A 27,351-nucleotide genomic window follows, 5' to 3' on the forward strand; every position below is an offset into this window, starting at 1 on the left:
CTGTATTAGCTGTTTATATATTTTGAAAATTAATCCCTAATCAGTTGCATCATTTGGCAGTATGTTTATGGCTTTCTTTGTCATTCAAAAGCTTTTCACTTTAATTAGGTCCTATTTGTTTACTTTTGCTATTATTTCCATTACGGTAGGCAATGGATCCCAAAAAATATTGCTGCAATTTATGTCCAAGAGTATTCTGCCTATGTGTTCCTCTAGGAGTTTTATAGTATCCAATCTTACATTTAGGTCTTCAATCCATTTTGAGTTTATTTTTGTATATGGTGTTAGAGAATGTTCTAATTTTGTTCTTTTACATGTAGCTGTCCAGTTTTCCCAGCATCACTTATTGAAAACTGAAACTGAAAACTGACAAAAACTATCTTTTTTCAGTTGTATATTCTTGCCTCCTTTGTTATAGATTAATTGACCATAAATGCATGGGTTTATTTCTGGTCTTTCTATCCTGTTCCATTGATCTGTGTGTCTTTTTGTGCCAGTATGATACAGATTTGATTATTGTAGTTTTTGTAGTATAGCCTAAAGTCAGGGAGTGTGATTCCTCCAGCTCCATTCTTCTTTCTCAAGACTGTTTTTGCTATTGGGGGCTATTTGCTATTTATGTTTCCATACAAATTTTAACATTTTTTGTTCTAGTTCTGTTCTAGTTTTGTTCTAGTTTCTAGTGGAAAATGCTGTTGGTAATGTGATAGGGGTTGCACTGAATCTGTATATTGCCTTGGGTAGTATCATCATTTTAACAATATTGATAATTCCAATCCAAGAATATGTCATATCTTTCCATCTGTTCATGTCATCTTCAATTTCTTTCATCAGGGTCTTACAGTTTTCAGAATACAGGTTTTTTGCCTCCTTAGGTAGGTTTATTCCTAGGTATTTTATCCTTTTTGATGCATTTGTAAATGGGATTGTTTCCTTAATTTCTCTTTCTGATATTTCATAGTCAATGTACAGAAATGCGACAGATTTATTTATGTTAATTTTGTACACTGCAACTTTACCAGATTCATTGATGAGCTCTAGTAGTTTTCTGGTGTCATCTCTAGGATCTTCTATGTATAGTATCATGTTATCTGCAAACAATGATAGTTTTACTTCTTATTTTCCAGTTTGGATTCCTTTTATTTCTGTTTTGTCTCTGATTGCTGTGGCTAGGACTTGCAAAACTATGTTGAATAAATGTGGTGAGAGTGGGCATCCTTGTCTTGTTCCTAATCTTAGAGGAAATGCTTTCACTTTTTCACCACTGAGTATGATGTTAGCTGTGTTATATGGCCTTTGTTATGTTGAGATATGTTCCCTCTTTTCCCACTTTCTGGAGAGTTTCTATCATAAATGGATGTTGAATTTTATCAAAAGCTTTTTCTGCATCTATTGAGATAATCATATGGTTTTTATTCTTCTGTTTGTTAATGTGGTGTATCATATTGATTAATTTGCAAATATTGAAAAACCCTTGCATCTTTGGGATAAATCCCACTTGATCATGGTGTGTGATCCTTTTAATGTTATTGTTAAATTTGATTTGCTAGTATTTTGTTGAAGACTTACACGTCTGTGTTCATCAGTGTTACTGGCTTGTAATTTTCTCTTTCTGTGATATCTTTGTCTGGTTTTGGTAACAGGGTGATAGTGGCCTCATAGAATGAGTTTTGAAGTGTTCCTTCCTCTGCAATTTTTTGGAATCATTTCAGAAGTGTAGGAGTTAACTCTTCTCTAAATGTTTGGTAGAATTCACCTGTGAAGCCTTCTGGTCCTGGACTTTTGTTTATTGAAAATTTTTAAACTACTGATTCAATTTCATTACAGTAATTGGTCTGTTCATATTTTCTATTTCTTCCTGGTCCAGTCTGAGCAAATTGTAAACCATTTCTAAAAAATGGTTCATTTCCTCTAGGTTGTCCTTTTTGTTAGCATATAGTTGCTCATAGTAGCCTTTTATGATCCCTTGTATTCCTGTAGTGTTGGTTGTAACTTCTCTTTTTTCGCTTCTGATTTTATTAATTTGGGCCCTCTCCCTTTTTTTCTTGATGAGTCTGAAGGTTTATCGGTGTTGTTTATCTTTTCAAAGAACCAGCTTTTAGTTTCATTGATCCTTTTTCTTTCTCTCTCTCTAAGTCTCTATATTCTTTATTTCTGCTCTGATATTTATTATTTCTTTCTATATTCTTTATTTCTGCTCTGATATTTATTATTTCTTTCCTTCTACTAACTTTGGGTTTTGTTCTTATTTCTCTGGTTTAAGGCTAGGTTGTTCATTTGAGATTTTTCTTGTTTCCTGAGGTAAGCTTGTATCCCTATAAACTTCCCTCTTAAAACTGCTTTTGCTACATCCCGTAGGTTTTGGATCATGTTTTCATTTTCATTTGTCTCTAGGTATTTTTTTTATTTCTTCTTTGATTTCTTCAGTGATCCATCGATTGTTTAGTAGCATATTGTTTAGCCTCCACATGTTTGCTGTTTTTGCAGGTTTTTTCCTTGTAATTGATTTCTAATCTCATAGTGTTCTGGTCATTAAAGGTGCTTGATGTGATTTGAGTTTTCTTAAATTTAATGAGGCTTGCTTTAGGGCCAGAATATCATCTATTCTGGAGAAAGTTCCATGTGCATTTGAGAAGAATGTGTGTATTCTGCTGCTTTCAGATAGAATGCTCTATAAATATCAATTAAGTCCATCAGGTCTAATGTGTCATTTGAGACCTGTGTTTTCTTATTGATTTCCTGTCTGGATGATCTGTCCATTGATGTGAGTGGGGTGTTTTGGTCCTCCACTATTATTGTGTTGCTGTCAATTTCCCTTTTTATGTATGTTAACAGTTGCCTTATATATTGAGGTGCTCCTATGTTGGGTGCATATATATTTACAATTGTTACATCTTCTTGGATTGATCCCTTGAGCATCATGTAGTGTCCTTCTTTGTCTCTTGTAACAGTCTTTATTTTAAAGTCTGTTTTGTCTGATATAAGTATTGCTACTCTAGCTTTCTTTTGGTTTCCATTTGCATGGAACATCTTTTTCCATCCCCTCACTTTCAGCATGTATGTATCTCTAGCTCTGAAGTGGGTCTCTTATAGACAGCATGTATACAGGTCTTATTTTTGTATCCATTCAGCCAGTCTGTGTCTTTCGGTTGGAGCATTTAATCCATTGTTTAAAGTAATTATCGATATGTATGTTCTTATTACCATTTTGTTAATTGTTTTGGATTTTTTTTTTGTAGGCCTTTTTTTCTCTTTGTTCTTGTCTCTTGTGGTTTGATGACTATAGAACGCTACATTTAGATTCTTTTCTTTTTTGTATGTGTATCTGTTATAGATTTTTGGTTTGTGGTTACCATGAGGTTTTGGTATAGAAGTCTTTCTATATACATGATTATTTTGTGACTGATCTCTTAATTTCAAATGCATTTTAGAAACCCTGCATTTGTACCCTTCTCCCCTCACGATTACTGTTTTTAATCTCATATTTTACATCTAATTGTTTTGTGTATCCTTTAACTGCTTCTTGTAAATATGAATGATTTTACTACTTTTGTCTTTCAACTTCTCTATTTGTGTGTGGGTGATTTCCTACCTTTTCTGTATATTTGCCATTCCTGGTAAGCTTTCCCATTTTGTCATTTTCTTGTTTCTAGTTGTGGCCTTTTCTTTTCTACCTAGAGAAATTCCTCTCACATTTGTTGTAAAGTTGGTTTGGTGGTGCTGAATTCTTTTAGCTTTTGCTTATCTGTGAAGCTTTTGATTTCTCCAGCAAATCTGAATGTGAGCCTTGCGGGTATTCTTAGTTGTAGATTTTTCCCCTTCATCACTTTATAGCATGCCACTCCCTCTGGCCTTCAAAGTTTCTGCTGGAAAATCAGCTGGTAGCCTTAAGGGGGTTCCTTTGTATGTTATTTGTTGTTTTCTCTGTTGCTTTTAGTATTCCCTCTTGACCTTTAATTTTGATTACAATGTGTCTTGGTGCATTCCTCTTTGGGTTAGTCCTGAATGGGACTCTCTGCACTTCCTGAACTTGAGTGACTATTCTCTTTCCCAGGTTAAGGAATTTTCAGCTATTATGTCTTCAGATATTTTTCTTGGGCCCTTTCTGTCTTTTCCTTCTGGGACCTTTATAATTCACATGTTAGTGCACTTGATGTTGTCCTGGAGGGACACTGCCCTCATTTCTTTTCATTCTTTTTTCTTTTTTTGGTTCACAACAGTAATTTCCACTACTCTGCTTCCCAGCTACTGATCTGTTCTTCTGTATCATGTAGTCTGCTGTTGATTGCTTCTAGTGTATTTTTCATTTCAGTTATTTTATTCATCTCTGTTCTTCATATTTTTTCCACTTTGTTAAACAAACATCTTAACTTTTTGCTCTGTGCATTCATTCTCCTCCTTAGTTCTTTGATCATCTTTACAAATCATTATTCTGAACTCTTTCTCAAGTAGATTACCTGTCTCTGCCTCCCTTAATTCTTGTGTGTTTATCTTGTCCCTTCATCTGGAACATATTCCTCTGCCATCTCATTTTTGTCTAAGTTGCTATTTGTATTTTTTATGTATGTGATAGATGAGTCACTTTTCTCAACCTTGGGGAAGTGGCTCTCTGTAGGAGACATCGTGTGCAACCCAGCAGTGTGCTCCCCTCTTGTCACCCAAGCTATATGCTCTATGGGTCCCCCTTAGAGAGCTGTGTGGGTCCTGTTGTGGTAGGTGGTCTGGTAGACTTGGCCCTGAGTCTGCTTGTTTGCCAGGTCCTGCCTTACGCAGACCTGGTCACAACATGGCTGGTTGTGGAACCCTAGGGGGCCCTGGGCTAATCTGGTTCACTGGTGGGCAGTCAGGGTCCCAAAGACTCTGCGGCTGTTGCCCACCCACTAGGAGGTGAAGCCAGATCCTGGAGGGGATAGTGTTGGACTACTGCCAGCATGCAGAGCTGGTCCCTGGGTCTGGCTGTAGGACCCAGGGATCCCAGAGCTTGTTTCACATCATTGGTGGCAGGGGCAGTTCCTTACAGTTGGGTATGGGGTCTGTGGTACATGAAGGTTGCAGTGGCCTTCCCACTACCCAGCAGATCCCAGGGTAGTGTCTGGCCCACGTTGCAGGATTGTAGTTTTCTTGCTCATGGTGTCTGCCCCCAGTGGGTGAGGATGGTCTAGAGGCTTATGCAGGCTTCCTGCCAGGGATGCAGGTGCTTGCTCACTGGTGGGTAGAGCTGGGTCTTGGTGCTCTGCTGGGCAGGGCCATGCCTGGGGGTGGCTGGGGGCTCAGGAAGTCTTTAGGCAGCCTGTCTGCTGATGGGTGGGGCTGTGTCCCTGCCCCGTTGTTTGGCCTGAGTCTGTATGTCAGCCTCCAAGAGTGTCCACACTGTTGAATGATCCCTAATGTCTGCCACCGGTGTTTATGTCCCCAGGGTGAGCTGCAACCACTCTCCTACCGTCCCTCCCCCTCTCCAGAAGACTCCAAGACCAATAGGTAGGTCTGGACCAGGCTCCTATCAAATTCTGGTTTTGCCCTGAGTCTCAGAGCATACGCGATTTTGTGAGCACCCTTTAAGAGTGAAGTCTTTATTTCCCCCAGTCCTGTCAGACTCCTACAGTTAAGACCCACTTCTTAAGAAATAGTTTTGTCATTAACTAGTATGATCATTGTACTTTTGATTTAAAAGTTCACAAGAAACAAAGTTTAAATTCACTAGGTTCAAATATGCTCCCTTATATGATTTAAATTTGCTATGTGAAATAAGTTTTTTGAAAGATCTAAAATAAATGTACTCCCAATAAAGAATCAACACTGCTTCACGTTTTATTTTGTCATACATTCTTCTAGAACCGGGTTCACTTTTCCAGTTTTGTAGAAAAATAGATGTTCCAGCCACCATTTACTTAACTACCTAGTCTTTAAGACCAATCAGTATGTTCCCTGTAAAGATGAGAAAGTCTCATGACTAACTCATTTTTCCTAAAATTCTTTAAGACAAAGAAATAACTTTTTTTTTTTTTTTACTCCCAAAGCACAGTATTTCAACAGCAGCAGCCAACATGGGGTTTTAGCAGCTTAACTTCACCCCCTAAATAAAGCTTTGTATAAACCAGTGATTTTACTACAAAAACACTGTCCTTGAAAGAAAGGAGTGGCAGTCAGACATCAATGCAAAACTTGGAATGATTAGGTCATAAACATGGCACTTACAAAAGGTAGCTTATGAGAATATTCCACTTAAGAAGTGGTTACTTTTCTGTCCATCCTTTATACCCTCAAAAAAAGAAAAAGAAAAAGAAAAAATACTTCCTTTAAAAATTCCCCTTAAGTGTAAGTTTACAAAATTTCAGAAATGCCTTGTACCCAAAACAAGTGCTTAAAAAAAAAACAAACAAAAAAACACCTGTGCTAACAACTCTTACAATTCAGATACATATTTTTGTATAACATCTAAGACTGCAAGAGTTCTCATATTCAGTAGCTCTCTGGTTTAAGACGACCTCCATCTCCTTCACTTACAAAACGTTTTCTACCCCTGGAATGAAAAGAACACAAACATGAAAACAGATACAAATTCTTAGAACAGTCAAAGAATTAAAAACTTCATCTTTTTTATTATTAAGGTTTGAAGGGCTCGGGCAGGATTAGCCCTTATTCTCTGACCCTAACCAACATCCATAGGCATTTGAGGCCACACACAAATGTGCACTTTGCCCAAGTAAGCAAAAGGACAGGATAAAAAGTGAAAGTTCTTTGATATACACAGTAAGTTTAGATATCTCCTCAAATGATCCTTGAAAGTAAAGAAATAACCAGTTAGACTTTTGAAAAGAGGCTGCAAAACTTCTAAAAAGCCAGTGCCAACGTGTTGACCCCTTCTCATACTAGGTCTAAGTGGACCAGCCACATTTTCCTGAATATAAAAGACTTTACACTTCATACTGTAATATTAGGAGACCAAGTTGGGAATGAAGCAGTAAGTAGCAAGAAGTCTTGGCAAAGTTGACAGCTTTTACTGATACATACCACTTGGCACACATCAGTACATAAATGATGCCATCACCAAGTAGAGATCTATGTTTTCAAACATTTTTATCAAAGCCATTAAACGTATATTCCACCATTATCTTTTCCCTCTCTTAATGGCTTCTAAACTTTGTAGAGCAAAGAATACTACCAAGAAGGTATTTTTTGAGATTTCTCACAATGCACTTAAATAAAAATACACAAAGGTTAGAAACTGTTTCATCTAAAAATTATATAAAATAGACATTAAAATATACATTATAGATATTAAATGTCTTAAAATATACATTAAAAAGACCCACAGAAGAAGTTTATCTGTTACTAAACTTTTATACAATATAGTGAAGCTTATATTGTAACAATAACAAAAACTCCTACAGTTTGATCCTAGCAGCACATGTATAATACCTCCAAAGAATCACACTAGAAAGGTAAAATCCAATCAGTCCTAACTCTCCATTCTATAAGGGAGTAAAAGGAAACTACATGAAGTACTGGAATGAGCCTATATCTTTAAAGCCAGAAAAAGTCTGGATTCTTCTTTGGCTTCTACTATGTGTAACCTTAGAAAAGGTACATTACAGCTCCGTAAGCCTCAATTTTCTCATTTTACTGGTGATATCTACTCTGAAATAACATTTAAACTACTTAGAGCCTGGTACACAGAACTGCTCCACAAATTAGTTTTCCTTCCAGTGATCTAGAGCTTCATGAGGTAGTCCTGTGCAGATTTACCACTTACAAGAGAACAAAATCAGCTTTGCCCTTGTTTCTCTATAAACTCAAAATAGATGGCCTTCACTCTTGAACGACTTCAGGAAAGATACTATTATTTTCTAACAGAAATGAAATGATAGAAAATTAGCTTAGCCTTCCCAAGCACCTCACTGAGAGTTTTACATTGAGAAAGTAATAAAGTACCTTGAAGGACAAAGATCTCTGAGTTGTTTGGAAATTATTCCAGCCTGAAAACATTCTTCTACAAATCGCTCAAGCACAGAGTATGAATGTGGAACATCCAGATTAATGTCTGGAATTTCATTGTAAATTCTCTCATAACCCTAAAACAATGGAATTATATACAGAATTGTTAGCCCATATAAAATACAAAATGCCATAAAACCCATCATAGTTACCAAGCTATATTTAAAGCCAAATGTTCATATAATTAGACTAAAGTCAGATCTGCACCTTGAAAAGTACAGAGTAAGTACATTTGTCACAGAACATTTTCTTTAAAACTGTTCTCTCAAAAGAGCTTCAGGCAGACATTGGATATCAGACACATTTCTTCCCCATCTACTTCTCTATAATACATTTCTACATTTAAAAAAAATAAAAGGCAAGTAAGAACTTCATCAACATTTTAATAACAATACCTACAATTATAAATGGGAATAAATTAAGTACTTTACAATTTGTTAAAAGCTTATATTTCTCTCTAGATATACAAAAAATTTTATCTTAGAACTCTTGAGGAATACACAATATATTTTTCAAAATACAGGTTAAAAAACACTGAAATATTACTTTCCAAGAAATGGATTAAAAGGTTCAAACAAACAATACCATTTAAAAATATATAAAGGCATAATATTACTGAACATACCTGAAAGAAAATTTCATTGACAATTCATAATCCATATTTGATCATTATATTTAAGGTACAGGCCTAAAAACAGTTCAAAATAATGTTATACTTACTCTTTTCATTTGGTCTAGAGTAATGGTAGAAGATTTCCAAAGGGATTTTAATAAATCCAAAATCATCTTAAATGTACTTTCTCCAGTTGACTCTAAAACCATTACAATGGCCTAAAAATTGAATGAATGAATGATTGAATTTTTGGTCATTTTCATATAAGAAACCACTTCTAAAAATCTATCAGATTTCTTTTCTTCAATTTGTTAACTATAAATATAAAAAATTTTAAAAACTCCCTTAATATTAAAATTTCTAAAAAGAAAACAAAAATGTATGTTATTGAAGAAGCATTAAGTCACTGTGATGCAAAAAGGAACACCTATTCTTTTTATGGCTGAGTAGTATTCCATTGTATACATATACCACAACTTCTTTTTTGGAAGGGGTGCAGAGGGAGGTGATACGATTTATTTATTTCGTTAGTTTTAGAGGAGGTACTGGGGATTGAACCCAGGACCTCATGCATATTAAGCATGCACTCTACAACTTAAGCTATTACCCTCCCCCTCAACAACTTCTTTATCCATTTATCTGTTGATAGACATTTAGGTTGCTTTCAGGTCTTGGGTGTTGTAAATAGTGCTACTATGAACATTGAGGTGCATGTATCTTTTTGAATTAAGGTTCCCTCTGGATATATGCCCAGGAGTAGGATTGCTGGATCATATGATAACTCTGTTTTTAGTTTCTCAAGGAAACTTCATATTGTTTTCCATAGCAGCTGAACCAGTTTATATCCCCACCAATAGTGTAGGAGGGTTCTATTTTCTCCACATCCTCTACAGCATTTATCATTTGTGGACTTCTTAATGATGGCCATTCTGATTGGTATGAGGTATATACACACACACATATATATACACAACTGAATCACTATGCTGTACACCAGAAACAAATGCAATATTGTAAATCGACTATATGTTAATAAAAAAAAAAGAGAAATGGAAAAAAAAGGAACACCTAATAATCCCCTTTGGAATGTCAAAGTAATCTTACTTCATATACAAGCTCGTGGTGAAAATGAGGTACTTCCAGTTCCTTAAGGCAATGTTCAGCTTCAGATATGTCTCCAGAGAGTAAATACTCTTTCAGCAGCATATCAATCTATTGGATTTAAAAATTGAGATGTCAGAGTTCTTGATTTTTTCTAAAATTGTGCTTTGCCAAAAGGATTTATTTACCCTCATCTCAATATATTACATGATGAACTAGGTCACAAATAGATGTCTAAGAATAGATTTGACAATGACACAATCCTAACAGAATTTCTCCATAATTAAAAAGTAAATCCTCAATTTTTAAATTGGTTAACAATCATGAAGGGAACACAGTGCTTTGGTGTGTCTCTAAGTAGACTTAAGATGTGCATGGTTTGAGTTGTGACCATAATGCTTCAATGCTCTCTGTAAAACAAGGAATCCTAAATACCACTAGAGGGCACTAACTGAAAGTCTCCAGATAAATTTTTAAAGTGGCACAAACTCATTTCCAACAGGACGATCTTAATATTGCACTGGGAGCCAAAATATGACAGATGATAATAAGGCTTTAACTAGACTTAGGTAAAGATTTCCATATAGTTTTCTTTGTTCTCTACAACTGAGGATTTGAGACCCATTTTCTAAAACACTCATCAGTAATTCAGCTTTCAGTTATAGCTAAGAGGCAAGTCTTGACCCTCCTGTTCAAATCTGCACAATAACATCTATGGCTCCAGAGAAAAGGAGGAAAGGTTTTTAGGCACAAGAACTTCAACTAGGAATGTTCTCCCCTAGACACTGCCTGTTAAAATTGCCTTTGCACCTAGCAGACACTCGATGAATGTTGGCCGACTGAATAAAATAATCTCATTATGTTCTACTTCCAACTATTACAATGGTTTTTCATAAAAAGTAAAAGTTAATCAACAGAATACATCTTGATAAATAATTCCTATTATCATGCTTTAGGAAAATAAATATTTAAAGCATGGCACTTGAATAAAGTATTTATAAGCTAAGACATTTATTATTTAAATCATATCACTTAGCTTTTTAACCTTGTTATGTTACAAAGTATTTAAATGTTTCCCATTGGGTTCCATGTATTTTTTGAGAATGAAAAATTATAAATATGTGTATATATTTATAATAGTCCTCTTTGTCTAACTCATCCTTCCATGTAAAATGAGTATGTTAACCTAAATAATGTCAACCTCAAACACATTTACTGGTAGTTTTATTTCATTTTGATCTTGACCATTTTTTTGCTAAGATAATTCACATACCATAAAATAGTTTGGCAGGTGTATTATCTTAACAACATTAAGTCTTTCGGGCCATAAACATGGGATATCTATTTATTTAGGTCTTCTTTCATTTCTTTCAATTGTTTTGCAGTTTTTTTGGTGCACAAGGCTTGCACTTCTTTTGTTAAGTTTATTCCTAGGTAATTTCATCTTTTTTATGCTATTGTACTAAAAATTATTACTAATTTCATTTTAGATCATTTATTCATTGCTAGTGTAAAGAAGAACTAGAACTGAATTTTGTATATTGATCTTGTATCCTGTAACCATGACGAATTCATTTATAAGTTAATAGTGTGGTGTTTTTATTTTTGTGTGTGAGGATTCACTTGGATTTTCTGTAAACAGATCATGTCATCTGGGAACATAGTTTTACTTCTTTTCCAATTTAGATGCCTTCTATTTCATTTTCTTGCTGAGTTGCCTTGATACCTTGACTGTTTTTATACCTTACAAAAAATTTCTAAAAACTTTTTAATTTAAAAAAATAGATTTTATAATCATGACATTAAAAACACCAATTTACATAACTTAACATACATAAAAGCAAAAATGATCAAAGCTCTAATTGTATTTTGAGCTCCTAAACAAACTTGGTATACATATCATTAAAATAGTCATTAAATATCAAATCTATAGTCACATGAAAAGATTATACTCAAAAATCAGAAGCATATGTACTATAAATCTTCTAATTTTCTTAAAAACCTACAAATAAGAAAATTAAATACTTTTTTTGGTCTCTTACTATAGAACATCACTTCACTGCCAGGAAAAAAAAAATTCAAAGATTAAATCTGGCATTAATGCAAAAAACAATTATTTTTTCTTTTAAAGCATGCATATAGGTAGCGAACTTCCTTATAGAAATCTACCACTCTCATCTATTCTTGTGTTCATAATTCATAACTTATTATCTAAGACCATCCAGTTTCAAGTCGCTTTTATAAAAATGGACATTTATTGTAACTACAAAACAAGAAACTCTTATTTCAACAGTATTTGAAAATTTTTAAATATTAATTTAAGAAAAAGACTTCAGGTACTCCTTTAAGGTTCACATACAGCCTTCTTAAAATTATTCATGAAAGCCCTTTTAACCTAACATAGTCTTATTTTTAAGTCAGAGAAACTGAAACCATAAAAATTTAATAATTACATAATTAGTACACAATTTATAGCAAAAGAGCATAAAGCCAAATATGGAAGGATTTTCTAGTTGCAGCTATAAGAATGAACTTAATTTCTGTCCAACAAATACCAGCTAGAGGGCAGAGTTTATTTCCGTAGAAAAATACATACAAATTTTTAAGTTAAAGATAATATTCAACAGTTACCTCTTTAACAAGGTGATTAACAGACTGCTGCCCACCTCCAGAGCCCCACACACTGTCTTTGCGCTTTCCACCTTTAGACATACTCAGGAGCACAGTAGCCTTGTCCAGAGCAGCTCTACCCAAAAAAAAAGTTAACTTTGATATTTGGACATGCTTGAGGTTGACCAAATTATGGCTAAGACTGGGGAGAGGAGGAAATGCATATACACTAAAAGCTTTCACATATAACATAAAAGCAACCTAAAATTCAAGTCTCAAACTATTTTTCAAAACAAAAAGTTGGGAACGAAAAAAGAGTTGCTTCTCATATTAATATTCTCATACTCATTTATTTCCATTTCTCAGTCAACAAAAATCTAACATTGAGAACGTTTTACCTAAAACTTTTACATAGATCCATGCGTTCCCACTAGGGCAACCATTCCACTGTGACCTGAAGCAGTCCTAGAAAATTAGTATCTACACCTATGAAAACCTTAGACATAAGTAAGACCTCAGACATAAATAAGTTCAAATCTAAGGTTCCTGAAAGTTGTGAAAAATCATATAGTATAACTCAAATATCATATTTAGCTTGTAATTATACCAAAGAACAAAAGTGAAAAATATTTCCTAAAATATAAAATAAAATTGAAAATTGGGCTCCTTTGTTAATACTGTCCATCTTATAATTACAGAATACTAAAACCTGAAGGGACCTTAAAGAACATTTAAAGTCCCATCTTTTCATTTTATAAATAAAGAAACTGAAGCCAGGAGAAAGTGGCACGAGGTAGCTAACAGTTCAGCTAAAACCCAGAACTTCCACATTATGTACTGTCCTCTTTGTTATATGTCCAGAATCTCTCGATTTTGTTTTAACGGTGGAGAGTACACTCAAATAACAGCGATGTCCACAATGTCTGATTAATTCAAGTGTTATTTCAATAGAATTGTAGAATTTCCCCTATTTCAAAAGTCTAAGTAGGAAAATCAATTTACTTACCTAGCCTGTACACAATCTACAGTTCCTTTGTAACTATCAATATAGGTATTACATAAAATTCCATCTCCAACAGCTCTAGCAATAAACTGGCCCACCAACTATAATAAGGGAAAAAAAAGAGCTATATAAAAAATCTAAAATGAACCTTTATAGGACACAATTTCTAAATTCATAAACAATGAAGACTGGTTGAACTACACAGCCAATACCTAAGACATGCTGGACTATTCAAAAAACACCTATTTAAATAGCACCTACTAGTTGTGCTTGGCATACATTCCCCATCTTAACCTTCAAGTTAAGTGCCATAGGGCAGGGCTGGAGCACATCTGTTTTGCTCACTACTGAATCCCCAACACTTTGCACACTGCCTGAAACAGTGCATGATCAAAAATACTTGTTAAATCAGTGACTTAGAAGTCAAGAGAAACCTCTCTTCTGGGGAATAAAAAAACCAAAACTGGACTACAGTCTCTCAAAAAACTGATTAAAGGAATTTAACTGAGAGGGAAAATTTGTATAGAAATAGTTATCTCAAAGAATGTTCACAGCATTATTTCTTATAGAAATTGGAAACAACCTAGTGTCTAACAATAAATGTAGACAGGTGTAACAATAAATGTAAATAGGTGTAGTTAAATGTATATACCTAAGATGGTATACCACGTGGCCAGAGGGAAGTGTGTTTACCACATATGTAAGAAATGTGTAGGATTTGTAAGAAAAATCAAGTTTACAAAATAGCATAGATGGTATGATTCCACTTTTTATTAGAACAAGTGAAAAATGTAAGGATATATAAAACCACACATTGATATATACCCACAAAAAGTAGAATGGAAGATTCAACACCAAAATGTTAACAGTTAACTGATTACTTCTGCTGGCCTTTCTTCCTTTTGGCTTTTCTTTATTTTTCAAAACTTCTGTAATGAGTATGAACTTGTGCACAATATTTTTAAGTATGGGTCTTGGTATAAAAAGAAAAAGAAGTCCACATTTGAATCACAGCTCAACACCTAACACAGACTACTGCCTACCACAGGGAAGTATAACAGAAACAGCACCGAGGTTAACCTACCTGTATCTATTCCTAAATTAACGTTTAAATAAAGTGTTCCTACCTTGCTTTAAAACTTTGGTCAGGTAAATAGCAACGATTTCACACATTTTCAATTTCAAACCAGAAAGTCCTATAATAGTGTCAGTATGTATTAAACCTAATAAAAGTACAAGGCTTTGAGGACAGAATCTAAACAAAAGCATACACAGGTCATGAATTTTCTAATTATTTCCCCACAAAGCTACAAAAGGGAACAACCTTATTTACGATTATTTTTATAACAAACATTAGTCAAGCAAATTCAATCCTCAATTATAACAATTTACATTTTTTTTTAAATCCTAGCTCAAAAAACAGCCAAGCTACATATAAGAGAAAATATACAGAGAGGAAAAAAAAAAAAGACCTTAAAACTACACAGAGCATGGGAAAAGTAGGATATAAAATTACAGTGTGATGAAAATTACATTTGGGGAAAAAAAAGACGCTGAGGAAAAATAAACTAAAACGTTAGAGAACTATTTTTGTGTGGTAGGGAATATGAGCCAGGTTTTCCTCTTTCATCTACTAAAATATCCTAGGAGCATGTATTAAAGTTCTGTAATGCAAGGGTACTAGAGGGAGAGGATAAACAAGAAGAAGAATCATACAAACCTGTGGCGCTCTAGGAGTATCCAATGCCAATTCGGGTAGATCTTTCAACAATTTATCAAATGATTTTTCTACATCATTTGCGCTCATTACTGTCCCACACAGGTCAGAAAGAAGCTTAGATGTCATTTCTCTATGACTAGCTTTTCCCTCCAACGCCAAAGACACTGCCAATACTGGTACTCCACTTTTCATTTCACCAAGGTTTAAATCTCTTAGCATTTCCTATTCCAAAAAAAAAAAGGTATGTCACTGACTATAGTTCAATTTTATTTAATTTTTGAAAAAATCAAGCTTTTATCTACATATCCTTACCTTTCCCTGTTTGGAAATAACAAGAGAAGCCATCATATTTTGGGGGATAGAATACATCTTTAAATGTAATGCATATAAATTAGATACTGATCCACTTAAGTCAAGCTTTATCTCTCGGAACATCACTAAACTCAATAATGTGAATTACACCTATATACTTTATTAAACTACATAATATTGCAAAGTTTGGTGTTAAGAGTTAACTAACCCTTATATTCTGTTATTTTTAGAAATATTGTTTTGTGAGCATTTCTGGAGAAATTCATTTTACATTATCATAAGCTGTATTCTACTTTTCTTCAAAGCTTTCTCTTCACACAAGTACTTTATACTTCCATATAAAGTCTAAAATAAGATCTTAAACCACTGTTTTTAAGTAGGATTATCATTTTAAAAGCTGGGATAAAGTAAAATTTCCTCTTAAAAATATAATAGAAGTAGCTAATACTTTTGACCATTTATACTAACAGCCACCTTATTTTATATTATCTTATTTAATACTCAAAACAACTCTTTGAGAGAGGTATTATCATCATATTCACCATACCCAAAGCACAGAAAAATTAAGTATTTGCTAAGGGCATCCAGATGGAGTGACCAACTTGGAAAGTGGAATATAGGCAGGATGACCAGAAGCTAAATTCTAACTCAGTTACTTAAGAGTGTCTTCCTTTTTAATTAGCTTCTCAGAATATTTAAATCATCTATACTACTAAAAGGGTCCCAGAACTGTTTTCTCAGCCACCTAACTGGTGTCCTTGTCAGTAGTCTCTTTCCACTTCCATTTCATCTTCTTGGACTGCACTTGAACAACTCATTGACTTTAAACATGATACACCTTCCTGTAAAACCACCTTCAATCATCTTACCTGGGCAAACTCCTAACCATCCTTAGATAGCTCAGAATCACTCACTACTCTCCATTTTATGCTTCCAAAACACTCTGTTCATAGTACTACTCAGTTAATAAACACATAGTATACCACTGGTCCCATACTAGGTAGGTAAGAGGATTTCAAAGTCCCTGCCCTCAAAGGACTTAGCTAAACTCTTCCTCTATAATAGAATGTTTAACAGTGTAATAATCTATTCATGTATCATTTCCTTCACTTGACTGACTTTCCAAAGGGCAGGAATCACCTATTACAAATATCTCCACATGGTATGCACTGAACAAATATTTGTTTTATATTCAAATCCTATAAAAAAAAATCCAAAGATATTAAACCTCACAGTATCAGACAAACCAAGAAAGCCCAATCTGAATTAAAAGAATCTAAATTAATGAAGTCTTCTACAGAGATGCAATTTTATTACTCTGAATCAGTAATACTAAACTAGACTAACAATTTACCCTTTCAGATTTTATGAACAATTCATAACACAGTTAAGGTTTCCATGCAAATTATCCTTCAAAAGCACTTTCGTTCTCTTGATTTCTGTATACATTCTTTTTTCAATCTTTACATCTGTGTTCTTTCTTTTTGGGGCAGGGTACAAAAATAAATTTTATCCTAATCCTGAGCATTGAATGAATGTCAAAAAAATGGAACTAAGGCATTTTTAACTAACACCCCTGAGGTTTCAGAAGGTACACAAATGCCTTGAAATTGTTAAAATTATATTTTATAAACTACCAATTATAAAAATATGTTACAATTACAAAAATTATTAAAATATTGTGTTGTGCCATTTTTCAGAGAAGGAAATGGCACATAGCCCTCATCATCAGATCCCAAATAGGTAAGAACTGGTCTAAGTTAATAAAATTTTATTCACTTCTTAGTTAGAAATTCATTTATGCAGAAGAAAATGCTTAAACTTTTTCAGTGATCCAGATCATTCTGGATATGATGTTTTGCTTTTAATAGTATTTTCTCTCCTATATTAAATAAATTATACTTTTAACTATAAACCTACCGCAACTTCATTAGTATCTCCATGCTCAAAATATTCCTGTATGATTGGTGTTAAAGTCTTCTCAAATGCCATTTCATCCAAAGGCAAAACTACAGTTTCATAAACACAGTTCTCCTGGAAGAGGAAGAAGCGGGAGAAGAATAATATATTAAAGAACAAAATATTCAGAGAAACTGAAATTGTTTCATAATATTATATTCTAACTGTTCAGTAATCCCCATTCAGGGCAAGAAAAAGACATGCTACATGCTTTGATCACATACTACATGTTTTGATCACTTCGATAAAAACAGAATCTATGTTACTGTTCTTTTACAAAACCTGAATACGATAAACCAATATACAGATTAGAACCACTAACCACAGCAAACATATGACTTGCTCCTGATCCCCTATATATCTTCTGTTAATTTTTTTTATCTCTCCCACAAAACCAATCCTTCAGTGACCAAAAAGCTTTAAGATGGCTTCCTATCATACCTAGTATTTTCATTAAAACTTCACTTAATAAACAGCAGGAACCAAAGCCTTCATGATTAGTATTATCATAATAAAAGTCCTTATAACAAGAAGCAATGCTGTAGTGGCCAAAAATCTCTAAGGAAAAGTACTATTCAACTGAAATTCAAAAAGAATAAGATGTCCAATATCCCCCTTCTCTGCAAAAAAGCCCTGAAATATTTATATGCAAATTGTGACTGGCTTCAGTCTAACAATATACACTTTTAAGTCTTTTAAAACTATATTAAAATTAGAATATTTAGCAAAGATTCTGCAGTATTTGACTCCTACTGGTTTTAAAGTATATTTTTTCATGTTCTCTTAGAAGTATTTCCATGTCCAACTATTAAATTAGATGAATACATACCTATAAACAATACACAATAAAAACAATCTAACATATACCCTAATGATTTCCTGTCTAAAATTTTCATCACCATGTCTTATCTTATGCAAAGACAGTACTTAAAAAACATAACACAGCATCTGGAATTTGCTTCAAAATAATACAGAGGACAGCGGGGGTGGGGCAGACACAAGAGAAAGAGTAAACAGAGGTACATGATAAAACAAAATTGACAATGACATTTTAATTGAAGTTGGTAAAGTGAGAGATAAGTACAAATGGGTTCATTACACTATTCTGCTTTTGTGTAAGTTAAACTTTTTCCATTACAAAGATAAATACATATAAATTCACCACAAAATCTATTAAAAATTTACATTTTCAACACTGTCCCTAGAAAAAAGGTCTACGTGTTCCAAAAATAAAATTCACCATATAGTTACCATCCTAAACTATAATATTTTAAAAGAATTTAGTTTCCATAACCCTTATGATGTTGAAAAGAATATATCCTTCTCAATTATCAGTATGATAGAAAGTATATTAACTCAACAGAATGTATTGAAAAAATGTCATCTTAGTAATCCTAAGCGAATTTGTAAAAACCTACTTTTGACTCACTTCAGAAACCAAGTGAAAATTATGCATCCATTACTATCAGTTAACTTGGTTTCCTAATCCAAAATTAAACTAACAGTCTGAAAGTACTGAGTGTATATATATGACTTAAGAGTGTGCAACATGTGTACACACATATATACACACTCATGTTACATACATACTATATATAATCACACATAAATAAAATATGTACTATATGTAACCACATATATATGATTTGACAGCTATAGACACAGAATACATGATTTGGCAAATATATGAGTAAACTATAAACATGAGGTCAAAAAAGTCTGTAAGCATTTTAAATATATATATTAATAAAAAAAAAACACTTATACCTGGTCATCATCATAGTTAGGATCTTTCACATCCACCTCCTCCACATCATACACCTGCCCAGGTGTACCCCAGACACCTTTGCCTCCAGCACCGCCTGAAAAAGTTCAGAATTGAGAAAGGAAAGAATATAAAGTAATCCATATTTCATAAATTTCAACTGAAATCTGAAATAATTCTAGATGTTCAAGTGTTAATAGCAGCTGAAAACTGTATTTTAATTTCTACAGTTTTTTTTTGCCAGCTTAGTTATACTTTAAACCTCTTTTTATTCAGATCACTGCTTTCTCAGTAATGATTAGATTTTACATATTTTATAACCTATTTCCAAAGCATGAAGTTGAAATAGCTTACAAAGTTAAAACTAAAAAAGCAGATGCTTTAAAATAAAAGCAAAAGCAAACCAAAAAAATCATAAAAATAGCTGTATAAGGCACATGATACTACAGTTGAGCTCTAAATTTTATTTGATATTTCTTGGCAACAAAACAAAATATGTTGAGCCAGTACAACATGGCATAGAAAATTCAACAAAGGAGAGATTATTCAACAAAGACAACAGTGACCATCATCAAATGTTTTAAAGTCAAATATTTTTTAGATCTGAAAGGACACATTAAACTATATTTTACAAATAGCAATAGTTACAAATAATTAATTGCTATTTAAAGCATTAACAGAACCGATCATCATTTCTACTTCTACATACAAATTGACCAGAAGTTTAACAATTTCATCTTTCAAGTTGCTTTACTAAATAAACTTATTGAAATGTTTTTATAAGGCTCAATATCTTACATTACTTTTAAAGAACTTTACAGTATCACCGATTTTTTTTTTTGGAGGTTTTTATTTTACACCTAGAGTATAATCCTTGGCATCAGAGCAAGAAAGAATCTGGTAACTAGGTTTCATTTTGACCCAGCCAATGGTTGCAGAGCCATTCAACAAGAATAATAATTTTTGACAGGGCACAAAAACATTTTACAAGAATCCTAAGCCGTAATTTGAGACTCCCACCATTTAGAAGCTGATGAAATCTCTAAACTATATCAAAATCCTACTACAGACAGAAGCCGACAGACCCCTGTACATGTAAGTATCTACATTGCTAGTCACTACTTCAGGCACTGAAGATACAGCACTGAAACAAGATCATTCCACTTCAGTATCTGAAATAAACAGAGCAACAGAGAAAACTCAGAACCAGATCTATGAAATCATTAAAATTCTGTTCCAGATATTACTAATCAGGTTTATATTTACCATGTGTTCTTAATAATGGATATACTTAATTACATCTATTAAAACATAGGCATGATGAATTTCTGATTCTACCTCTTTCATGCAGAATTAGAGATACATAACTGTGAAAAACACTGTTGCGTATTTTGGTTGCAATAAGATAAAGCTCTGCTCAAGTAAACTAAATCTAACCAAACAAGAAAAAAGGTCAACCTAAAAAAAAAGTGGCATGGTCCTCAGATTATTACTATGTAAAAATATATACAAACCACAAAACCTTACATTATCAGTTAAGTTTCACTCCTAGAATAAGGAACCTGCAGTACAAGAATCAGACAGTATTTTTTCCATTTGTTTCTTTGGATGTGGTATATACCAACCTTTCTTTGGTAGTCCCCTTCCTTTCCCAGATCTGGATCGCCTATCTAGCAACCTTCCCTTTGGACTGTTCGGTACAGTGACTCCACTCCTAAGGCCTTCACTTCCATTATCACTGACCGAATCGCCTCTGCCGGAGTCCCGGGATGAATTTTTTCGTAGTCGCCTTTTTGCCTTGGCATTAATTCTAGCTTCATTAATGGAGGATGCTGAAATCCAATTTCCATTTATCTCATTTTTTATTTCCTCAGTCCCAGCATTTTCTTCATCTCCAGAAAAGAGAGAGTCACTTAAATTATCAGGATCTTAAGAAGAAAATGAAGAAAATAAAATCTAAGTAATATAATCAGGGAGGGGCATCAAGAACAGAATTAGAACTAGGACTTGCTATAGTTAGAAAACAAAAAGTATAAAACTTAGAGCTATGCCGTTCAACAGAAATATAATGCAGGCCAAGTATGTAATTTTCAGTTTCCTAGTATCCACATTAAAAACTAAAGCAAGGAACTCAAATGAAATCTAAGTAAATGAAAAAAATAATAAAAATAAAAAATAAAAATAAGCAAAATTTATTTTAATATATTTTATTTAATCTAGTAGATCCATTGTATCATTTCAACATGCAATCAATTTAAAAAGTTACTGAGGATTTCATCTTCTCCCTTTCATACTAAGTCTCTCAAAATCTGGTATGTGTTTTGCACCTACAGTACATCTCAATTCAGAAAAGTCACAATTCAAGTGCTCAACAGCCATATGTGGCTACTGGACAGCATACTGGAAAGTGCAGAAAAGAAACAATTACCTATCTGTGAAATATATTCTTAAATTGTGTTATTATCATCCCCACCACATCAAAGCAGGGACACGATACCCATTTATAACCCTAAAATACAAGCACTCATATAGCTATTGATTACAGCAGCATCAAAATAATCATTAATTACTGTATAATTTTTTTCAACTATAAGTTTCTAGCACACTTTAAATCACATTTGTAAATACAAAATAACACTTTCAACTTCAAAGTGTCTGTTCAGATCAAAGAAAACTATATAACTGGACACAATCATGAATTAGAGTGATTGAAAAAATGAAGCTGTAGTGTTAAAAATAAAATATATTTAAATTATAGAAAAGAGATCTTTTCAATGTTAATTATAAAGCAAAGAATTACCTAAAATACACCAATATGAAAAGCTCTGACAATTCAGAATATTTCAAAATTCTAATTAACTCTCTACAAAGATTATTCTGAAAGCTATATACACATTTCAAGTTGTCTGAAGTTATTAAGCTTTTGAATATCTATTCTGCAAAACCATTTTACAGTAATAATGTGCTACTGAAGCATCATGAAAAAAAACAGGGAAAATACCCATAGTTAATTTATAATATATAAATTATTAGTTAGGAAAGAGATCAATGATACCAATATAGTTTATATTGTAGAAACCACTAGTGAGCTCATGTGAGAATAGTAATGAGCAGGTTCGCTATTCTTCTCCCTTCTGCACCATATAGTTTATTACAAATAGTGGAGAAAAAATGTATGAAATGTGAAAGGATGGGCAGAAAAATACAACAGTGATCAATTTCCATAAAAATAAGAATCACAAACTTGACTATAAAAACAATATGACCTCTTTCCTTATAACATGAATAAGATGGCTTTGAAAGTAAAGACAATTTTAATATCATGTTTTCACAAAATCTGGTATGGCCTGAAACTTGCTCACAATACAGTCAAGGTTCAAGATATTATCAGTTACCTGAAGGGTTTACACTTAGCATCTGCTCGTTTTCTACATCCATTGTTCTTTAATTCCACTTGCACTGATTAAATTACCAAACAGAAGTCTTCCTTTGGGATGTGTTTCTTTAAAAAGAAAAAAAAAGCTTCAACATCTTCCAAACTGATATAATTAAGGTAAATTCAATTTACTTAATCAGACTGTGAAAAAAAAAAATCACCACATAATTCCTTTTTTTTTTTTTTAAGAGTTTACTTTCAAGTAGCTTCCCTTAGTTAACATTTGGTTTCAGACTTCTTGACAAATTTATCTGTGTCAAAATTACATCAATTTCTGGACGTGCCAAAGAACCCCTTTAACTTGAAATTAAAAGATAAATTTCCTATACATGTTTACTTCAGGTTAAAGATGTATACACACATTCTAAATTTTTTAGGAGTACCAGGCCTCATAATTAATCTGATATACATAGTTCATTGGTAACGAACTATCCAATATCTATGAGAACTAATACTATAAAATGCAAATGACACAGTTTTGGTTAATCAAGGATATCATGATTGTCTTATTTTTCACACTAAAACATATCTGAAGGCAGATAAATCTGCCATTTCATCACCTAGGTATCTATAATTACTATTATAAGACTTCAAGATTGGGAGACATTTTTTTAAATTGGCATTTTCTATAATAACATTTTTATAATCTGAAAGCCAACTTTTTTTATTCTTACCTATTTAAGAAGGAAGCAAGTGAATGATATTAGCATCTCAATATTTTAGACCTTGGTTTCAAAATGGCTTAAAAATTAATGCTGGAAGGTCGTGATGGATGAAATTAGTTACCTTTTATTTAAGCAATTAACTTAGTGATAAAAATCCACTGTCATTTGGAAAAAAAAAAAGACTATCAAAATATATTTTCAAGAAAAACTATCACCAGAAGGTGTAACCAAATATGATTCAGAATCTCTCTGGAAATATGTTTTAAATAGTGGTTCAGAGTACTTAAGTATTTATCTGTTTAAGTCACATAGATTATATATGTCTTTCCAGGCATTCATAATCATTTCACCAGCAGTGTGCTTTTTTTAAGATATAAAGTGCACAAAGTAATGAAAATGACTAACGAACTAATTACAAAAAGCATTTTTTTTCATGTAATATAATCCACTTTCAGATATCATTTTAGAACAATGACATATGATGCCTCCTGGAACTCAAAGGGGAAACTGACTTTTAAATTCCTCAGTATATACTATTTTAACATCTTATAAGCTTTACAGCCCTTTTCTCCAGAAAAGGGTATTATTTTGTAAAACACAAGACATACCTTATGGTAAAATTATAAACTTCTTAATATGGCATAATCCTTAGGCTACTAAGATGCTATCATGGATTGCTTCAGAAGAAAACGGTGAGACCACTCTAATGCTATTCAGAATAAACAGCCATATGTGATTCTATTTAAATACCTTTCAATATCATAACTCCTACCAACTTTAGATTTAGGGGAAAACAATGAACCTTAGAAATATGTATATGGAGATACACAGAGATATATGAACAAAAATAGTTTATAAACCTAAACATTTAGGGTCCTCCACAGCTGAAAATGCCGTTTCTGTTTCAGTATATGAATCACACATTATAGGAAAGCAAAAATGTCATAGGTTATGTGTATAAGTTTTTTAAACTAGAGCTACAGTTCAAAAGTCTTTTTCATACTTGACACAAGTAAAATCTTCAAGAGAATACTTTCTGCAGAGCCTAGCTAATAAAGGAAATGATTATGTTTATAAAGCCCTTTATAATTCAAAAGAATTTTACATGCATTATTTCATGTACCTCTAACAACCCTAAAGTAGGAACTCCACTTTGCACACAACTAAACAGATTCAAGAAAGTAAGTGATCTGTCCAAAGAGATAGCTGCTAGTTGGTAGAACCAGGATTAGAACCCAGACCTTCTAAAGCTACTACTGTTTGCACAAGTTCAATACAAGATTTTAATACCCCACAGGAAGATTTTTTTTAAGGGATAATAGAGAGGAGCTTATTAAAACACAGATTCCTACTCTTGTATCAAATTTTTAAGTATTTTTAAATGCTTTTCAAATGTTAAAAATATTAAACTATTACACAAAAGACATTCAGTGAGGCAAAGAAAATTATCAGGTAATGACTACAGATAACTTCCCAAGCTTGTTTTTATTAAGTAATTATAACAACCAAAAAAGCTCCGTCTGGGTCTTCTGGTAATGATAACACATTCAAGAACTCAGTCACACTTGATAGCAACACAGATGTTTTAAAAGAGTTTAGAGAAGGATAAAGATATTTTCCATGTTTTTACTCTCTTCAAACTAGGGAGGGTTTTTTCCAGTTATTTAACAATCCTTAAGGTTTTTAACCCAAATTTTTTTAAATGTAAAGCAAAAACATCTAAACGCCACATCCTTCATACTAAACTATACAATTTTCAGTAAGAAAACAAATCAGACAAAATTAAGGCTGAAATTAAAGTTTTCATTTCTCCAACGTGCTTCACAGAAACATACAATCAGAAGTAATCAACTGCCAAGACATTTTCTAAAAGATAGAGCCTCACCCTCCACCCAACCCCTCAAAAAATCTATTTCCTGAAATATACCCCATAAACCACTCTGACATTTTTCTGGGGTCAAGTTTGGGCCATATGTTAACTAGGAAAGTACTTGAATTCATTCCAGGGCTACAAGCACAGCTAATTAGCAACTTAAAATTAGCTAAAAGCATTCAACTACAATGATGCAAAAAATGGGCAGCAGAGAAAATATCAAAATATCTTTTTTTTTTTTTTTGCACTCCTAGCAACTATTTTTCCCTTTTCATTACTACAACAGAAAAACCAATCAAAGTATAATTCAAAGATGCCTGCTGAGACAGTAAGGAATTCAATAAACCTATAATACAGGATGGTTAAGGGCATAAATACCAAAAATTAAATTTAGAACACATCTGCAGTGGTCCCTTTTTTAAAAAGTGCATGGTGGATGCCTAAAAAGCCTCAGGTTAGCAAGAATGCCAAAAATCTAAAATTTAGCAGTGAAAATACAAGGAAAAACAGAATGTGACACACACCCTCCACAGGAAGCTGCATTTTTAATCACTTTAATCATCTACAGATATTACACAGTTGCTGGCTACGTCGTGAGCTCTCCCTAAAGCATGGGGAGATGGGCAATTTTGACGTCTGCAGAGTTCTGAAGCTTTTGAAAAAACCCCCTCCCCGTGTGCACTGCAGTACCAAACTGGCAAACGCATAAGACGTAGCCTTCGTTTTACAGAAAGGGGGCTCCCTTCCCGCCTTTGTTTTCTCTGGGAGATTTCATTTAAACAAGCGACCCTTTACACCGACCCCGGGCGCCGCGAAGTTAGCGCAGGGCCGGGGTGGCGGGCACGTGTCCGCTTCCCAGCGGCCCCTCCCGCAGAGACCGGACCCGCTTCCCCGCCGCGGGCGCAGGCCCAGACCCCCGCAACCCCCAACCCAGGCCGGCCCCCGGGAGTGACGGACCAGGGCGGCCTGGCCGGGGCTCTGAGGCGCGGGTGGAAGGCCCAGGTCTGGGAACGCGGGGCCCGGGGCCGCATCTTCAGGGGGGCCCCCAAGGTCAGGGGGCGGGGAGGGCGCACACCTTCCTCACAGGATTTTGGCCAGAAACACGCCTCCCGGCGCCCACTCCCAAAGGAAAAAGAAAACTCGGCCTTCACGGGGACGAGGAGCCCCCGCTGGCGTGAGCCCCGCGCGCCCCGCCAAGCCCGGAGGGGGTCCGGGAGGGGGCGGGCCCGCGCCGCCGAGCTCCGGGCCCGGGCCCAGAAGGAGGGAACGGGGGCCGGCCCTCCGCAGCCCGGGGCGTTGGGGCGGGCGCGGTCGGCCCCGCGGAGCTCCGAGGCGGTGGCGGCGGACCCCGGCCCCGCCGGCTCGGACCTGACTGGGCCGCGGCCTCCACGACCCCTCCCCCTCCAACGAGCGGCTGCCTCCGAGGAGAGACGCGGGCTGCGTGAGCGGGCGCGTTCCTCCTGAGCTCGCGAGCCGCCCCGCCGCTACTGACCCCTCGGGCCGCCGCGGATGCCGCTGCTCGCCCAGATCCTCGGTCCACCGTTCCCGAACCCGCACCTCAGCCTCTGCAGCCTCGGCGCGTCTCTGGCCCTGCTCGCTCTGTTTGTTTTTGTTTTGTTCTACCCAGTAACACGGGGGCGACAGGGCGGCGTTTATTGGCCGAGGCGCGGGGATCGGCTGGCCAATCGTGGCGGTGGAGCGGGAGCTGCCGAGGGAAAGGGAGGGAAGTGAAACGTGGAAAGTTGGGCAGGGGCGCGGGAGGGCGCATGCGCATCTGGCTCCCGGGACTGGCTGGAGCGGGAGCGGGAGCGGGAGCGGGAGTGGGGCGGGAAGCTGAGGGAGGCTGGGAGGCGCGGCTGGATGGAAGCGTGGACAAAAGGGCAGTGCCTGGGGATGCGGACCAGGCGGAGGATGCCTTGGCCCGCTGACCCATTCCCCTCACAGGGCGGTCAGCAGACTCGCCTAAAGGAAAGGCTTTCGGCTTCCTAAGGGTCCCTTTTTCAATTTCCCGACACTCCAGGTGGATACCCTTAACCTCTCCGGTTCCTTTTCCCGCTGGCCGCTGATCACTCCTTAGCTTCTACTGTGTGCAAACCCCACGCTAAGAATATTAATGCTCTCAATCCTTTGAGATAGAAATCACTCCCATTTCACAGACAAGGAAACAGACTCCAAAGCTCTTTGAAGTCCCTTTGCTAAATATGACTAGTCGACTTTCTGGGGTTCAAACTCACACATTCTCGGCTCCAGGGCTGGGGTTCTCAACCGTGGCTGTAATTTCTTTACTGAAACTTAAGCC

The 27,351-nt window shown here is 35.1% G+C and overlaps 1 protein-coding gene across 2 annotated transcripts; it reads right to left on the reverse strand.

Annotated features, from left to right (window-relative positions):
* Positions 1 to 5,783: 5,783 nt before the first annotated feature.
* Positions 5,784 to 26,696, reverse strand: PDCD4 (programmed cell death 4). Of its 2 annotated transcripts, none has more exons than XM_032490947.1 (12): positions 26,545 to 26,696; positions 22,474 to 22,580; positions 20,704 to 21,006; positions 19,081 to 19,175; positions 17,275 to 17,388; positions 15,043 to 15,264; positions 13,326 to 13,423; positions 12,341 to 12,455; positions 9,713 to 9,820; positions 8,716 to 8,826; positions 7,933 to 8,072; positions 5,784 to 6,520 (listed from the first exon to the last, which is right to left on the reverse strand). In XM_032490947.1, the coding sequence occupies exons 2-12, from the start codon at positions 22,514 to 22,516 to the stop codon at positions 6,460 to 6,462; spliced, it is 1,410 nt and encodes a 469-aa protein (XP_032346838.1). In that variant the 5' UTR covers positions 22,517 to 22,580; positions 26,545 to 26,696; the 3' UTR covers positions 5,784 to 6,459. The 2 variants fall into 2 exon arrangements, with proteins under 2 accessions (XP_032346838.1, XP_032346839.1); XM_032490948.1 differs by having other exon boundaries at positions 26,610 to 26,633.
* Positions 26,697 to 27,351: the final 655 nt, after the last annotated feature.

This window comes from Camelus ferus, chromosome 11, assembly GCF_009834535.1.
Source record: "Camelus ferus isolate YT-003-E chromosome 11, BCGSAC_Cfer_1.0, whole genome shotgun sequence".
Taxonomy (NCBI): domain Eukaryota; kingdom Metazoa; phylum Chordata; class Mammalia; order Artiodactyla; family Camelidae; genus Camelus; species Camelus ferus.

Excerpts from the sequence above, each read along its gene's own strand:
- PDCD4 (XM_032490947.1), bottom strand. The coding sequence starts at position 22,516 with ATGGATGTAGAAAACGAGCAGATGCTAAGTGTAAACCCTTCAG. Across the intron at positions 19,176-20,703 it reads AAGGGGACTACCAAAGAAAG|GCGGTGCTGGAGGCAAAGGT; the intron begins GTTGGTATATAC and ends GAACTTTTTCAG. Across the intron at positions 8,827-9,712 it reads ACCACGAGCTTGTATATGAA|GCCATTGTAATGGTTTTAGA; the intron begins GTAAGATTACTT and ends TTCAATTTTTAG.